Genomic DNA, 16623 nt, shown 5'->3' with positions numbered 1-16623 from the left:
GAAACGATGTATAAATGCGCTTTACACAATTGATGTGTGTATGGATTGGGATAACAGTTGTATGAGCCCCTAATAAAATGTTTAAAAAAGAAAAAGAAAGAAAACATGCTGAGCACTGCTTTAAGGCTATACCTTTAATGTGAGTGAACAGCTGGAAGGGGGAGTTGTGGTACACTGAGATGGGAAAGACTGCAGGAGAGGCAGGCTGGGGGGCCGACCTTGAGGTACCGGTTTGGGAAGTATGTGAGATGCCTGCTAGCCATCCCAGCAGTGATAGCAGGTAGGCAGTTGGGGCTAATTGAGTCTGGAGTAGAGGAGAGAGATCTGGTCTAGAGAGAAATATTGAGGAAATATAAACATATGTAGTTGGTATGTAGAGGAGCCCTGGTGGCATAGTGGTTATGCATTGGACTGCTAACTGCAAGGTCAGCTGTTGAAAACCACCGGCTGCTCCACGGGAGAGAGCCGAGGCTTTCTACTCCTGCAAAGAGTGAGTGTGGGGAACCCACAGGGATAGTTCTGCCGTGCCCTACAGGCTGCTCTGAGTCAGAACCAGCTCCATGGCAGTGAGTTTGGAGGTGATATCTGGAGATAGGAGCCCTGGAGACCTAGGGAGTAGGCAGGGGTAGAGAAAAGAGGTCCAGGGACTGAGCCTCGGGCTGCTCACTAGGTAGAGGTTGGGCAGAAGCAGCCAGTGAGGACAGAGGGGATCCAAGAGTGAAGGATGCTCCAGCAGGTGAGACGGTGACCAGGGTGGACAAGCTGTGCAGAATATTGCTAACAGGCGGAGAGGAGAGTGAAGCGTGGCCACTGGATTTCACAATGGGACTTCATCCATGACCTTGAAGGTAGTTGCTTCAGTAGCATGAGCGTGTTGATGGGCATGGGGTTCTAGAACAAATGGAGGGGGATTTGGAGATAGCAAGAATAAAATAACTGAGGGATTTTACCAAGACGTAGGGCAATGAGGAGACTGTGGTGAGGTGGGCAGCCTTTCGAGGCCTGAGCTGGAGAGGGTGAGAGAGGGACAAGCAGTGCCCTCAGGGGCTGGTCGGTTGACTTTGAACACGAGGGTGAAATGGAGGAGGTGAAGTTAGTGTTCCGAGAGCAGCTTGAGGTTACCTGGGATTTTGCCAGTGAAGGGTCTGTGTACCTCTGCTTCCATCAGACCCTAGAGCAGTGGTTCTCAACCTTCCTAATGCTGCAACCCTTTAATACAGTTCCTCGTGTTGTGGTGACCCTCCAACTATAAAATTATTTTTATTGCTACTTCATAACTCTAATTTTGCTGTTATGAATTGGGTGACGCCTGTGAAAGGGTCATTCGACACCCCCCCAAGGAGTTAGGACCCACAGGTTGAGAACCGCTTCTCTAGAGGATTCCACAGGGGTTCAGGGTGGGAGATGACTTGGGGGTATTGGGCTTCCTGTGATAATAATAAAAGGAGCAGTTATTATTATTTCTTGAACGCTAATATATGAGGGAGGGGGAGCCCTGTGGTGCTGTCAGGTAAGGGTTGGACTGCTAACCGCATGGTCAGAGGTTCAACCCCACCAGCAGCTCCTTGGGAGGAAGATGAGGCTGGCTGCTCTCGTAAAGATTGATAGCCTCAGAAGCCCTAGGTAGGTGTGTTAGTCTGGGTACTTTAGAAAAACAAATCCACAGAAACTCATGTATAAGAGAAAGTTTTATATAAAGGTTAAGTGTGCATCAAGAAAACATCCCAACCCAGTGCTGCCCAAGCCCACGAGTCCAACATTAACCCATGTGACCAACACCAATCCACAAAGTCTTCCTCCATCTCACAAAACAGTCGCAATGATGCCGGCTGCAGGAGGAACGCTGAGCCAGTGAATGTGTAAGCATCTCAGCGCTGGCAGGGGTCTCCACACGGGTGCTCCATCACCCAGGGCTGCACTGGGATAGGTCTATTCGGCTTTTCCTCTGGGATGTCTGGCAGGAAGTCAGCCTTGCCAGCTAACGCAGGGAACTGCTAAGACAGCTGCACCCTGGTCCAACCATCAGAAAGCAAGAGACCTGAGAACTAGAAAGGCGAGGCTTACTGAGCCATTTATCCCTCCGCCCTTCAATTAACCCCACATGTGTTTATTGGCCAGGTTGGCACAATAAACTACCTCGGTAGGGGTGCTACGAATCAGCATCCACTCAATGGCAGTGGGTTTGGTTTTGGAAAACATTCTTGGGAAGTTGGAATTATAAAAGGTACTGGAAATTTTCCACAGACTTAGAATAGGACGGTCCCCTCCTAGTCCAAATATTTTAGATGCATAATTTAATCGGATCCTCTCAACATTTCTTGGAGACAAGTATATAGTAAGTATGCCAATTTTATAGCTGACATAAAGTGACTTTACCAAGGTAGATTGACCCAGCCTGCCTGCTTTCCGAGCCTGTGTTCTTACAGTTTCATAAAGCCTCACCATGATACTTTGTGTGTGGATTCTATGATGATCCATTCCATTCTAGGCTGTCTGTTGCTGTTGCGTTTACCATAATTCAGGTTCACGATAAGTTGGCCTTTGGCAGCACGGCTCTCCTGCCTTCCCTCATCCCCCCACCCCGCCTCCATCTCGGCCCCTGCTGTGATCTCAGCCACCTGCACTGGGTGGAGGAGAGAAAGAATAGCAGACACAGCTCTGTCTTCTGGGAGCTCCTTGCGCACCTGGGGTGGGGGCAGGTGCGGGGTGGGGGGGGTGTTGGAGGGCCACCAGAGCAATGACTGGAAGAGCAGTGCTGGGGGCTTCAGAGAGGAATGGGTTTGTGGCAAAGGTGACTCAGCCCCAGGGGCCCTGGCCCTTTGCCATTTCTCTGCGTCTTGTGTGGTCTGACTGACTCCCAGGTGCCAGCCCACACTTGTCCAGCCCACAAGCCCCTGGGGCCTCTCTCCTTAGGAAGAGTGGGTACAGGTCTGTAGAATTCCTTTTCTCACTCGTGGTTTTTTGAGAGCCCGGACTTAACGCATTTCAGACAACTCGCAGTGTATTTATGCCTTTTATGCCCTGTTATGGCAGCTCGATAGATTAATTTTATCTTATAAATTGTATTTTGCCTCCCCAGTGTTTTTATTTTCCCTTTGTATCTTTGTGTTCTTCTTGGTTGCTTGGCGAAGCTTCAAGTGTACAGGTTTATTTATTTTTCCCTCTCTTTCCGAATGCATGTAGCTCAGCCCCTTGTGGGAGCCTCCTACCAGGGCGGCTCAGGAGAGCAAGAAGAAGGTCACACGGCTCCCGGTGTGTGGAGGGACAAGGAAACGGACAACGACCTGCAGACAAGCTACGACACTGGTCAGCATTGAGCCCCAGTGGCTCCTGGCAGATGCTGCGGGCCAGGTGCCACGCAGATACTCTGTGTGGAAACTTGCTAACCCTCACAGCCACCCTCCCACGTCTTCCACAGCTTCCCCATTTACCACCAAGGAAGCTGGGCTTTGCGAAAATTGACCCAGGGTCACCACCTGCTCAGTAGGTGGATGAGCTAAGGCACAGTAGGCGATGTCTTTTGAACCCACCAATCCATTTGTGAGGGTGCTGTGGGTTAGGCATTGGGCTGCTAACCACAAATAAGGTAGGCAGTTCAAACCCACTAGCTGCTCCAAGGGAGAGGGATGAGGCTGCCTGCTTCCGTAAAGATCTACAATCTCCATGGGAAACCCTCTGCATGGAATTGACTCCATAGCAGTGGGCAGGGTGATCCACTAGTCCAGCACTGTTCTCCCAGGCTGGGTGCTGGGGGTTCCGCCTGAAAAGGCACAGTCCTCGCTGTGGAGGGGACAGCCAGTCCATGTGCAGCCCGTGCCGGCTGCTGTTGAAGTGTGCCGGGGTGGGCCTCTGTCTGCCGGGAGGAGTGGTCAGAGGAGGTTCTGCAGCTCAGCCTGGAGGTTTGTAGGAGCTGCCAGGTGGAAAAGCATTGAGATGTGAATGGGAGGATACAGACAAGTAGCCCCCTTTCTTTTTGTAACCAGGAGGCAGTGTATCCATGCAAATAAACAAAAAGGCTACTGGAACAAACCTGCTTGTTCCTTTCAGCCAGAATGAGCAGAGGCTTGCAGGTTTTCTTTCAATCTCTTCTCTTTTTCCTCTTCATTAACAAAAGAAAGTGCCTTTGACTTGGACCTCCTTCAACACGTAAGAAATCACTGTTCTAGGCATCCTGAATGCACCCCGAGTGGCCGGCACACACCCACCAGTCAGGGAATCTGCTGAGTGGTGGTTCCTCTTACCTGTGGCTCACCGCCACGTGCTTGTGGGGTGGGCTAGCATTTGGTGGAGTCAGTAGGTAGTAAAGTAGCCTTCAGCTGAAGTGTGGAAAGCTCCAGAACTGCAATATTTTTAATCCTGTTCTGAATAAATAGTCCTGGGACATCTTTTGGCTTCTTGAAGGAGTGATTAACCCTCTCCATCACTACTGCACTTCTTGCAGTTCTCTGGATGTGCTCCTAGAACTTTGTTCACGCGATTGCCCCCTCATTGCATAGCCAGTGCCTCTTTCTGTAGCTTTCAGCTCACATGTCTCCTCACAGTTATTTCCCATTCGGCCCTGGGCTTCCCCTCCAGCTCTGATTGATCTCCCATCGCCTTGCTAGGTGACTGCTCTCTGCAGGGCTGGGCCCTGCAACATCCCTACTGCTGCTGCTGCCTCTTTTCTGTTGGTGGGTGAGGAACAAAGGATCCCACACGTGATTGGCCTTCAAATTGAAGCCTAAGGAGTCTTCCTCCTTGCCCTTGGGCCCTTGACACAGGAGACTCCCAATTGTAGTAAGATTACATCAGGGGACAGCTTCCAGAGGGTTAGAGACAGGCTTTGACCTAGGCTTGGCTGCTACCTCACTCAATGTTGGGCATGCTCTTCCAATCTCCAAACCTGGATTTCCTCACCTGTGAAATGAGGCCCGTTGTCACGGTGCACAGGTGGCTGTGAGGATTAAAGGATAACACAAGTGCAGTGCTTCTTGTCTAGGCCAGGCTCCGGCACAGAGCTAACCGCCTGAGACCTCCGTAGAGCTCCAGCTTTGCATATGCACACACACCTCTCCTTCCACCTTCCATGCATTTGCATGAACAGTGTTAAGTAGCCCCTTAGGGCTTTTGCTGAGTTGTTTACTGAGGGCTCCTGGGTGCTGAATAGCCCACCACATTGACAGCTGATGCTGACCTGTCAGATGTGAGCAATCAAAGCCCCCCTCTGCCAAGTCACAGATTGCTGTCGTTGTGGTCTTGTGAGGGAAGTCATAGCTCTGAGGGTCAACCCTGACTTTTGCATTTGTTTCCTTTGCAAGGAGCAAGTTTAAAGTGATGGTTGGAGTGCATGATGGGGCTTCAACAAACTCCTGCCCACTGCCTTGAGTCAGATCTGACTCAGCAATCCTATAGAGCAGTGGTTCTCAACCTTCCTAATGGCGAGGCCCTTTCATACAGTTCCTCATGTGGTGGTGGCCCCCCCCCCCCATAACATTATTTTCATTGCTACTTCATAACTGTCATTTTGCTACTGTTATGAATCCGGTGACCCCTGTGAAAGGGTCATTCGACCCCCAAAGGGGTTGCGACCCACAGGATGAGAACCACTCCTATAGTTTCCTGCTGATAGCCATGGGGTAATCTAGTGGGTTTGAACCATTGGCTTTGCACTTAGCAGTTCAATGCTTACATGGACTCTGGACAGTGCATGCCTTCCCACTCATTCTGAGATTGATGTGTGCGTGTGTGCGTGTGTGCGTGCATGAGTCTAGCCATGAGAGCCAGCCACAACTGTATCAGAAAGGGATTGGTGTTGGTGTATTTCATGCTTTGTGCTGTGTGAGCAGATACAAGGGTAGGAGTAGCAGAGTTCCGAGCCAGAATCTGGGTCTTCCGACGCAGGGCATTTGCCTGAGTTCTTTGCTGAGAGATCTCTAGGGTCATCTAGTTCTGCCTACATTCTTGCTGCGGCAGCCTTTGCCCCGACTCTGAGTGCACTCAGCCAGTGCACTCAGCCAGTGCACTCAGCCAGTGACAAGCCCTCTCTGAGGGCTTCTTTGCCACACTATGCACCAAACCTGTTTAATCTCCCCATTTTACAGAGGAAGCGCCCCAGGTGCAGGGAGGTTATATGCTGCCTGAAGGTCTACAGCTAGTAAGCCACGAGGCACAGTTTGAAACCGTGTGTGTGTAAGTGGTAAGGATAAAATAATGTAAAGATAAAGTGCAAATAATTCGTGAGAAATTAAAGTCCACCTTCCATATTTAAAAAGTGTGTTTTCAAGGTAGATTTTTTCCTTGGGCATGCTGCTGCTGCTGCTGCGGTATTTGATCACTCTTTACATGGAACCAGAAGCCCCGGTGCCCTCGTGGCTTATGTGTTGGGTCGTTAAAGGCAAAGCTAGCAGTTCTGACTCCCCCCAGTTGCTCCCTGGGAGAAAGATAAGACTGACTGCTCCTGTAAAGACATATGGCCTCAGGAATCCTATGGAGCAATTCTGCTCTGTCCTGTAGGGTCACTGTCCGTTGGGCTCCAGTATTGTTTGGGCTCCAGTGGGCTATGCTTTTTCCCTGGGCAGCATGTGGCCTGGTGTGGTTATGGTCGCTCTGCAGTCAGGCCTGCACTGCATGCATTACCGCACCTGTCTTAAGTCTTTGCTCTCCTCATTTTGCATACAGGGGAAACGGAGGTTCAGAGAGAGTAAGTTACTGGCCTAACTGGTAAAGCTGGCTGTCATTTCCTTGCTCTTTACCCTCGAAGCTTATGTATGTGTTTGTGTATTTGTTTGTATGTATATGTACACACATGTATATATACGTGTATGTATTTCAGCTGTATCTCCTTTGACTCTCAAACAAGAGTAGGTACATCTCTGCAGATTGAAGCTAGCTCTACGGAAGTAATTCCTCGGTGAAACCTCTTGCTAAACAAGACATTGTGGCCTCTTGAGGGAACCATTCGACACAAAAATCAGGAGGATACTCTCACCTACCATGAGTGTTTAGAATTTCTGTTCTCTAAGATGCCTTCACTCAGCCCCTCAGGATTGTCTCAGACCTTCCCTGACTGCTGATTGGAAAGAGGCACTGCCATAGTACAGAGAATGGGGGGTGTGTGAAAGGGCAAGTCCCTGCTGTGAAGGAGCTTGCAGTCCAGTGAGAGAGAGAGAGGCTTTCAGAGAAACTGTCATGCAGATAAATACATAAGCCATTTGCAGTTGGGGCATTAGCACTTAAGGCCGAGTATATTTGTCTTTGGGTGATATGTGTAAGGTACTTCAGAAGCACAGAGAGGAGTGGTTGTTTGACATAGTTTGGAAATGACCTGGAAGAGGAAGGGAAATTGGTTCTGGGTGTTGCAGGATGAATAGGAGTTTACCAAGTAGCAAGGGTGACTGAATGTATTTTAGAGAGAACCCCACATGCGAAAGCATGGAGCCCTGAGACAGTCTGGTAGTGCAGGGGATTGTGGTGGAGTAGAGATTCTCCACGGGGGTGCCAGGTGTTCCTGGAAAGGCTGCATGGAAGTAGACCATGGGTGCTTTCAGGTGCTGAGCTAGGAAGTTTGGAGGTGATGCTTAAGCTAGGGAGTGATTGACAAGTTTCAGATGGGAGCATATCCTGGTGAAATTCTCCTTTTAAGACAGTTACTCTGAGGACAAGGATACGTTGAGGGGTCTGAGGAGAAGCCTCGAGGCAGGGAGAGTGGTTAGAAGGCTGTTGCAGGGGCCCCCTTGGCTGGGAGGGAGGAGAGTGGGAGATGCTGACATTCATCTACTTGATTTTTAGATTCTGAAATATACCAGCCTGATGACCTTGCCTTCTTGCCAACATGCAAAGAGAATCCATCTGAAGATTTTCTGGGCACAACTTCAGTAGCTACTGGCATAAGTTCTAAGAGCCAGCTTTCCGTTAAAGTCAGCGTGATTGAGACTGATCCGTCTGAGAGCAACGATGCCGAAAACGATACAGAATACTTAAAACAGAAAATTCGGGACTTAGAAACTGAGCTCAGGGGCTACCAGAATTTCTTGTTTCGGCTTCAGTCAGGGAAGCACTCCCAGTGCAGTGAGGCCGTCATCACCGTGTTGTGCGGGACCGAAGGGGCCCAGGAAAGCATGAACAAGTCTAAGGGCAACACTGACGATGAAGAAATGACCTTCTCAAGTTTGCACCAAGTGCGTTATGTGAAACACATGAAAATCCTCCATCCAGTGGCCCCGGACATGGTGGATGGCAGGATGCTGGAGAACCTCAGACAGCAGCTGGTGGAGCAGGAGTACGAGCTGCAGAAAGGGCAGAACTTGAACTTGGAGCTATTCAGTGATATCCACAACCTGCAGAATAAGTTCAGAGATCTCTCACCCTCCAGGTACATTCCACCTTTGCTTTCTCCCACTGTGACGGCCTGCAGTTCCTCTCGGCTGTCACAAGCTAGGAGTCCCTGAGCTGGCAGTGAATGTGGTACAGCAGGGGTGGGCGGTCTTGTACAGGGGAAGGGTGGATGTTAGGGCTAAGGCACTGCCGAGAGGCAAAATGTGAAGCCCCAGAGAACGGTGTCCTTTGACATTGTCAGAGGAGGGGTGCAGGCTCCGTTCGTTGGTGTGGTGAGAGACAGTGTTCTTGGCGGCTGCACTGCTGTGTTGGCTTCTAGGCACCATCATTGGTTTCTGCTAGGCTGTGTAACTGAAAAGAGCTGCTTCCCTGGTAGAGTGGGCAGGAATATAAATATTTCCCATATCTTTACCCTGTAAGGTCATCTTCAAGAAACACGCCTGCGTTGAAAGGAGAATTCTTAGGTCCTGAAGAGATGCTTTATGGGCATAGATACATACAGTTTTGTGCCATGAACTATGGCAAAAATGGGATCATTTGTAAACTTGACCTTCATTTGTCCCCAACTCGAGACAAACACATCATTCTGAATTGTCAGGAGCCAGAGCAAGACCTACTAAACAGTGAAACTGAATGAAGTATGTGTGTAAGGAAAGTCTGGTGTGTATGACCCCCCTCTCCCCACCAGCGAGGCCTGCTTCTTCTTTAAGCCTCAAAATCACAGCGAGAAGGCCGACCCTTAAGTTTGTCTGTAGATAAGGACAGAGCCTCACAGTGGTGCTCTGACATGTCTGAGGTCACTCTCCGCCGCTGTCACTGCTAGGGTCCAGGTCCTCCTGATCCCACTCTAGGCACCAGCTTCTTACTCTTCCATTGAACTGACCCATCTTTCATGCTGGGGTCACCTGACTTGGATGTGTGTACTTGGTGTCAAGGGCGAGCACCGTTTTGGGGAAGGAGTAGCATGTTGCACTGAAAGGTCATTGTCTTTGTTAAGCCACTGCCTGTATCCGGGTTACTGGAGCCTCAGTTTGTATGAGGCATACTTTCTTTATAGTGTCCACCCTTAGTGGGGTGGTGGAGTCGCATAGGAAATGATAGCACAGAGTGGTCAGGAGGTAGTATTGCTGAGTAGATCATGGGCTTTGAACTCAGACATGGGCTTGCATCTGGAATCTTCTCCACTGAGCTGATAGGGTGGCCTCTTATAGTTAGTGTCCTCACCTGTATAAGGGGAGGCGCCTACATTTGTTGGAAGATTGGCGAATTGTTGACACGTAATGTACCTGATGGAGCCTGTGCCTGGCGGCTTGTAGATCCCCCAGTACATGGGAGTTAGGGCTATGATTATCCTCTGACCTTTCAGCTGAAGGGAGAGAGTCCCGTCCTTGTTTTTCTGTCTCACAGTTTCTGTTTTGTACTTTCTGAGAATTTGTGGTGGGTCCCTGGCCCATGGTGCGTATGTTTGTACAATTTAGAATAGTATTTTTGAAGAGTGTGTGGAAACTAATCTTTCTCTCGAGTCTTTGCCAATCCATATTTTAATTGGGGGCTTTTATAAGGTTAAAAATATTGTAGAAGAACCTTTGTTCCAGCAGTTGTTGGCTATTTTGAAATAATAATAATAAAAAAAGGGAATGACCTTGTACAGTTTCCATTTTTCTGAAGGTATATGTACTTGTACAGCTGCAGGCTTTTAAAAATTGCCCTCTGTCACTTTTCCAATTAGTGTTAAGGTCACAAGAATTCAATTCTGAAATGGTGCACACATTTTCTTTTCCCCTTTTTATCAGATACGACTCATTAGTTCAGTCCCAAGCCAGGGAGCTCTCCCTTCACCGACAGCAGATGAAGGACAGCCATGGCGTCTGTGTCACCTGCCGGCAACTTGTGAGCACCATGAGGAAGGCGCTTGAGGAGTTTCTCCACACCAGCGATGTGGACTACTCTTTGGCCGAGGGTTTCCGGCAGCAACTGAATCGATGTGCTGAACTGCTGGAGAAACTGGAAAAGCTGTGTCTCAACGGTGAGTGGGACACCATCAGTCCTGGATCCGGGACTTGGTGGATAGAAGAAGAACCGGTTCCTTGGTCTTCTCCCCCGAGGAGGTGATAGCAGAGCCACACCACCGCTGCCTCTTCTAGCGACCGGCTCTGTGTGATTTGTCGTCTGCACTGCCTGGCACTACAGTGTTACTGGTTCCTTTAAACTAGTCGAGAAAAGATGGCATCCTGGGTTGTTTTTGAGTGACTAGGAGTTTTAAATGTTGGCAATCAAGTTAAAACAAAAAATAAAACTATTCAAACATATCCAAGGGTCAGGGGCAGGATGAAAGAAAACATTTGCTGGACATCTGTTGTGTATTGGGCACTATATGATGTGTTATTAAATTACTGGAAAAGTTCGAGATGTTTTGTTGTGGATCGGGTGGAGGTTTACAGAGCAACTCATAGTCTTACATTCGGAAATTCATCCACCTTCTGATTCAACTTAGCCTTTGCAGTCCCCTCGTTCCACTAAGACGCTCTGCTGTCTCCATGACTCTATATCTCTAACTTTCCCAACTTTGTCCTGGGGTGAATCTGCCCCACGTGATCTTAGATGGTTGATGATTCGAGCCTGAAACGTCGATCCGTTTCAGACGTGAAAGGCAAGGGCCATCCCTGTCTCGGGCTGTCCCACCAAGTTCCATAGGAACAGTCAGCCCGGACTCCACTCATGATGTGGAGTTGTGTTCCACCTTGTTCTTCCACTCGGTCCAGGACCTTCTCACATAATCCTTTTTTGGACAAGTTGGGAGATAGTGGTAGCTGGGCACCATCTGGTTTTTCTGGTCTCAGGGTTGTGGAGTCTGATGCTTGGTGGTCTATTAGGCTGTTGGACTAAGTGTTTCCATGGGTCTTTTGATAATTTCCTCTGGCAGGGTGAGTCGTTGCAACTTCAGTGGCCGAGCGTGAGCTTTGAAGACCCCAGTTTGTGCTCACCAGATTAGCACGTAGAATATTGTCTTTGTGAACTATGTTACATGTTTTAAAACAAAATAATTTGTGACCTTTTTAAACTACAACAGATAACTTCCCTATGCCTTTTACTCAACTTCATCAGTTGTTAGTATTTTGAATTAATGGCTTTATCATTCTCTCTCTCTCTCTCTCTCTCTCTCTCTCTCTCGGATTGATAATATCATGCCCTTGGCTCACTTAGATACTTAAGGATATAGTTCCTTAGACCAAGGACATTTTCTTACATAACCACAGTACACTGATCAAAATCAGGAAATAGAATTATTCAATGTACCTTCTACCCAGTCTGCAAATTACCCCATTTGTTTTACTAATATCTTTTATGAGTTTTATTTCTGATAGGATGCAGAATCTGGTCCCCACATTACATGTGGTGTAGGCTTGGGGCTCGTTTAGTCTGGGAAAGTTCCTCACCCTTTCCTTGTCTTCCGTGGCATTCCGTATTTGAAGAGATCGGGCCAGGCCCTCACTTGGGATTATCTGTTGTTTCCCTCTAATTGGATTCAGGTGCGTTGTTTGAAAGGGACACTGCTCCCGTTGTGTCATGAGAGGTGCACGGAACACCGTTATCCTATCTTGGTGATAGTAACTGTGATCACTTGGCTAAGGCGATGTCTCTGTGGTTTCTCCGTTCTAAAGGGCTGTTTCCCTTTGTAATGAGTATGTAATTAGTGGGGAAGCACTTTGCGGGGTATTTGTATTTGTAAATACTCGTTGACCTGAGGCAGCTGTTCCTATGATGATGTCCATGTGGCCATGTTTTGCCCAGGCCACCATCCCATCTCCACTTCTCAGGTGGCATCTGCTTCTAATACTTTCATCCCCTTCTACTTACATGTTTGCTTCTTGTTTATTATCAGAATGGACCGGAGATCCTTGCTTTATATAGTGGGCTATTGTTCCTTATTTTCATAATGCTCAGGTTGTCCCATCTTTGACAAGTGACAGATCCTTTTGACGTGTCTCCATCTTTTTTGAGCACTTCTGTGTTTTCTGGCCCAAAAGAGATGTTCCAGGTTGATCTTGCCCAGTCCTTGTTCCAGTCTGGAGCACGTCTCTGAGTAGCTCTGGTTACCTTTCATGGGGGATGGGATTTAAAACCGGGAATTTGGTGCTGGGTGTGTACATTGCTTCTACTGTGTCGCTAGAGAAGAAAATACCGTGGACCGCTGAAAGGACAGATCAGTCTGTCTTGGAAGAAGTGCAGCCAGAGTGCTCCGTAGGGGCGAAGATGGAGAGACTGGATCTCGCTTACTCTGGACATGTTGTCAGGAGAGGTCAGTCCCTGGAGAAGGACATCATGCTTGGTGACATTAGAGGGGCAGAAAAGGAGAGGAAGGCTCTCAGGGAGATGGATCGACACAGTGGCTGCAACGGTGGGCTCAGGCACAGGACAGTTGTGAGCATGGCGGCCCCAGCGGGGCAGTGTTTCGTTCTGTTGTGCATCCGGTCGCCACCTGTCGGAACTGGCTCGATGGCACCTCATGACAACAGTGACAGCAGTGTGTGTGTGTGTGTGTGTGTGTGTGTGTGTGTGTGTGTGTCTATAACCTGCTGCTAGGCCCGATAGCAGGGGAAAGTAGGGTAGACAGTACAGTCTGCAAAAATGATAATCATGTGAGATAAACACTCATCAGGGAAGGAAACGGAAATATTTTCTAATTGAGAGTCGGCTGCGGGGAGCCTGGCGGACCCGGGAAAGCAAGGCAGCACTGGCCCGTTAGGGCTCCCACAGGTTTCAGCAGAGACGCAGGTTTCCTGGGGAAAATTCATCACTACACTGGTCCGTGTTCTCTCCAAGTCCCGGGGGTTCTTTGTCTGTCTGTCTGTCTGTTTTTTTGTTTTAAATTATGACCAATATGCCTTTTCTATGATCTCACGAAATGTTTGCAACTTCATCTGTTTTTACAAGTACATTTCAGTGGTGCCAACTATGTTCTTTGTACTGTGTGGCCATCACCCTGGCCCGTGTCCACGTTTCCCATTCCCCCTGGGCTCTTTCTGCGTTCCCCCGACTCTGTACCTGTAGGGGAGCTCTGAATAGTTCCAGAATTACCTGCCCCCACTTGCCACTGTGAAAAACAAGCGACCAGCAAAGTTCAAGGTTGGTTTATAGTTCTTATGGTTTTAGGCCACGCAATAAGCTGAGACTACATTTAAAAGTCATGCGGTTTAGTTTTTGTTTTTACCTCCACAATGTGGTTGTGTTATTTATTTGAAATGCATTCATTGGTTTCTGTTTGCATTCAGTTTTAGAATTCCTCCCATCCTTTTTAATGTGAAAAATATTAATATGGTTACAGTCAAACATTCCCCTTTTGAAGTGGCTTCTATGAAGTTATTAAGGAGTCCTGCTGATGTGTGGTGGCGTAGGCGTTAGGTTGCTAACTGCAAAGTTGGCCACTTGCCTCTCGATTAAGATACAGCCTCAGAAACTCTCTAGGGAACTGCCATGATGGCAGTGAGTGTGGATTTTGGCTTTATGAAACTATCATTTCATCCCTCTTCTGTCCATTATTGAGTACTTTTTAGGTGCTCATACCCCCACCCCCAAATCCTCGGAATAGGGCTTTTAGTCATTTCAGCCAGTCCACTGAAGTGTCGCTTTCTGGAGTCCCTACCTGCCTTTCCCTTTGCTAAGTGCGGTGACCAGTGCCATGCTGCCACGTTGGCCGCTCCTTCCTTGTGGAAACCCTTTCCTTCCTTGGCCTCTAGGACACCACTCAGCCTTCCCTTCCACTCTCCTTCCACCTCCTTCTCTGAAGCTCTGCCTTCAACAGATATTCCACTTTTCATCTGACTTTCACTGCCTCCATGCTACCTCGGACCTAATGGCCCATCATCTTGCGTAGATGACTGGACTGTCGTCCTAACCGTCCTCCGTGTCTCCGCCCGTGTCCCGCTGCAGTCCCTTTCCGAGTGCACTTGTTGAATGGGGGTCAGGTCAGCCTCCTGCTCTGCTCAACAACCCGAGTGTTCCTTTTCACACAGGTTAGAAGCCTACGTCCACATAAAGCCTTACAAACCCTGTGCCTTCACACCCTTGCCACCTCTTTGACCTCATCTCTCACCCCTTCCCCCTTCCTTGATCACACTCCAGCATACACTTTAGGGCATTTGCACTTGGTCTTTTCTCTGACACACTCCTCATTCCTTGAGGCCTCTTCTCAAAGTCCTTGTGTCCGTGAGCTGAAGCAGTGTGCCCCCTGCCTTATCAGAGACAGTCTGTTCCCCCTTAGTCTGCTTTACGTTTCTCTGTTCTGCTTCAGCATCCTGTATATTGCATATTCACTTGTTTTCCTGCCTGCCCCACTAGGAAGTAAGGGAGGAGGTGCGTAGTGTTTGTTTCTGTAGTCATGGTGCATACACAAGCCTGGCATGCTAGTAGACCTGCCTATCTGTATCTTGAGAGAATGAAGGAATGATTGACTCCCAGTTCCACAGTTAGAATTATGGCTCAGTGAGCTGTAGAACTCCTCTGATTAGACAAGGGGACTTGAGAAAGCTCCCTTGTTTATCAAGTGAATAGAAGAGCTGGGATTTCAAAACCTCTCTGGACAAAACCCTTTTCCAATTAGGTCTACATGCATTTCACTTGGTAATCATACATGCTATTTGATTTGAACCTCAGCAATGACCTTGGAAATATGAGGTATTACCCCACTTAACAGATGCCATACCTGAGGCACAGAAATACCTGCCTTGCCTATCTAAATCGTGGGCAGTCCTGGAGGATGGGCGGCCTCGATGAGAAAGTTCTGACCCTGCAGCGTTTACCGTGCCTCTTGGGAAGCTAACGCAGCTCCTGGACTAGTCTGTGTAGTACTCTGGCCTCAGCGCATGGCTCTCGGCTCGTCTGCACCGAGTGCACACTGGGGATTGCTCTTGTGAGGTGGGGCCTTTCCCATAAACCAGTTTTATCCTCAGAACAACCTACTTTCCAGGTGAAGGAACTGAGCCTTAGCAAAGGAATGTTAATTGCTCCAAGTTAAACTGACTTGGTAGAAACAGGATTTGACCTCAGTTCTTTCTTCGAACATATAAAACAGATGGTTCATGGGGGGGCCACAGATGCTCCATTAAGTTTCAAGACAGAACGTGGGACTGCTTGGCCTTCTGGGCCAAGGCAATGGTTTTCTCCTGCTTTTTTCTCAAATGGGCCACTAATAGCTTTGGCTGTGTTATTTGCTCATTAGAACAGACACCCCCATTGTAGACCCATTTTCCTTGTACCTCAGGACCTGTGGGGGCTAGCACATAGGATCACTTGACTTCTCCCAGCTTTATAAAACTGTACTGTATTCTGGCAAAGTCTGTGCATATGAGCTAGTTTTCATTTTATTGGGGGCAGAATAGCTCAGCCCTCAAGATAGAGCTGTATCTTCCAGGCCCCAGGCATTTCCCATCGTCTCTCTTCTTCCTGGGAGTCCTCAACCTGGGTCCTCGGAAGTTGGAGGCTGAGAGAAAATGCCTCCGGCACCAGCCGCCCTCCCTCCCTCATCCTACCGTGCCCCTCCTTGATTTATTTTTTAGTTACTTACCTTGACAAGCCCAAGGAGAGACTGCTTCTTGTTTCCTGTGGATTCTGGTGTTAGAAACATCTCAGACTTAGCAGACAACACGAACACAGAACTTTATTTCCTTCTACAAAAGGTAGAAAAGGCCCAGGAACCTCCTCCCTCTCGTGCTTTTTATAGGAGAAGAAAGTGTAAGACAGGGGAGGGCCCTGCTTGGGTGCTGTCCACAGGGTTTGGCTCCTGAATTGTGAAGTGAGCTTTATTACAAAGGACTTTTGTACTTGAGGCAGTTGTACAGCAGTTTTAAACTTCTTTTAAAATTTAAATAGTGTTTTGAAAAAAATTATTCCTAATACCAAGCAGCATATGTTGTGGTGGAATAAGAAAACACTCCTGTAATTCCATCAGCAGCACACAAACATCCTGGAGCTTGTACCTCCACACATTGTCCTTTTAGGCTTGTGTATCCTGACATGGGAAGGGGCTGCTGACAGCCTCTCCCGCTGTTGAATTGTGTAGAGAAGACACATGAGTACAGATGAGAAGCCACAGTGGATTCAGACCCTTCTTCCGTCTGATTCTTCATAATGTAATCATTCTCCAGTAGGTGGAGATTCCGTTGTTCCCAGTTGGGGATTATTCCAAAGTACAGTGTATTTGGAATCTTTGTGCATGCCCTTGCTATTTATTTAATATTATTTAGTTAGTGGAATCTAAGAAAGGGTATAATTTGTGTGGGTTCTTGATACTTGTAAGGGGCAAAAGCTGGG

The 16623-nt window shown here is 48.3% G+C and overlaps 1 protein-coding gene across 6 annotated transcripts in view; it reads left to right on the top strand.

Annotated features, from left to right (window-relative positions):
* The window catches only part of CDK5RAP2 (CDK5 regulatory subunit associated protein 2), a 209163-nt gene that overhangs the window by 146147 nt on the left and 46393 nt on the right, over nt 1-16623 (top strand). For all 6 annotated transcript variants that reach the window (XR_006680712.1, XM_045296558.1, XM_045296557.1 and 3 more), the window contains 3 exons: nt 3184-3306; nt 7768-8350; nt 10107-10339. Coding sequence is in view for 5 of the 6 variants with exons in the window: in XM_045296558.1 (XP_045152493.1) it covers nt 3184-3306; nt 7768-8350; nt 10107-10339 (939 nt within the window). In the remaining variant the exon portion in view is untranslated. The remainder of the gene's footprint in view (nt 1-3183; nt 3307-7767; nt 8351-10106; nt 10340-16623) is intronic.

This window comes from Echinops telfairi, unplaced genomic scaffold (assembly GCF_000313985.2).
Source record: "Echinops telfairi isolate 266 unplaced genomic scaffold, ASM31398v2 ScPeMD7_7410;HRSCAF=8448, whole genome shotgun sequence".
Classification (NCBI taxonomy): Eukaryota; Metazoa; Chordata; class Mammalia; order Afrosoricida; family Tenrecidae; genus Echinops; species Echinops telfairi.
The sequence above is the reverse complement of the archived record's forward strand: the minus strand, read 5'-3'. Positions and strand labels throughout refer to the sequence as shown.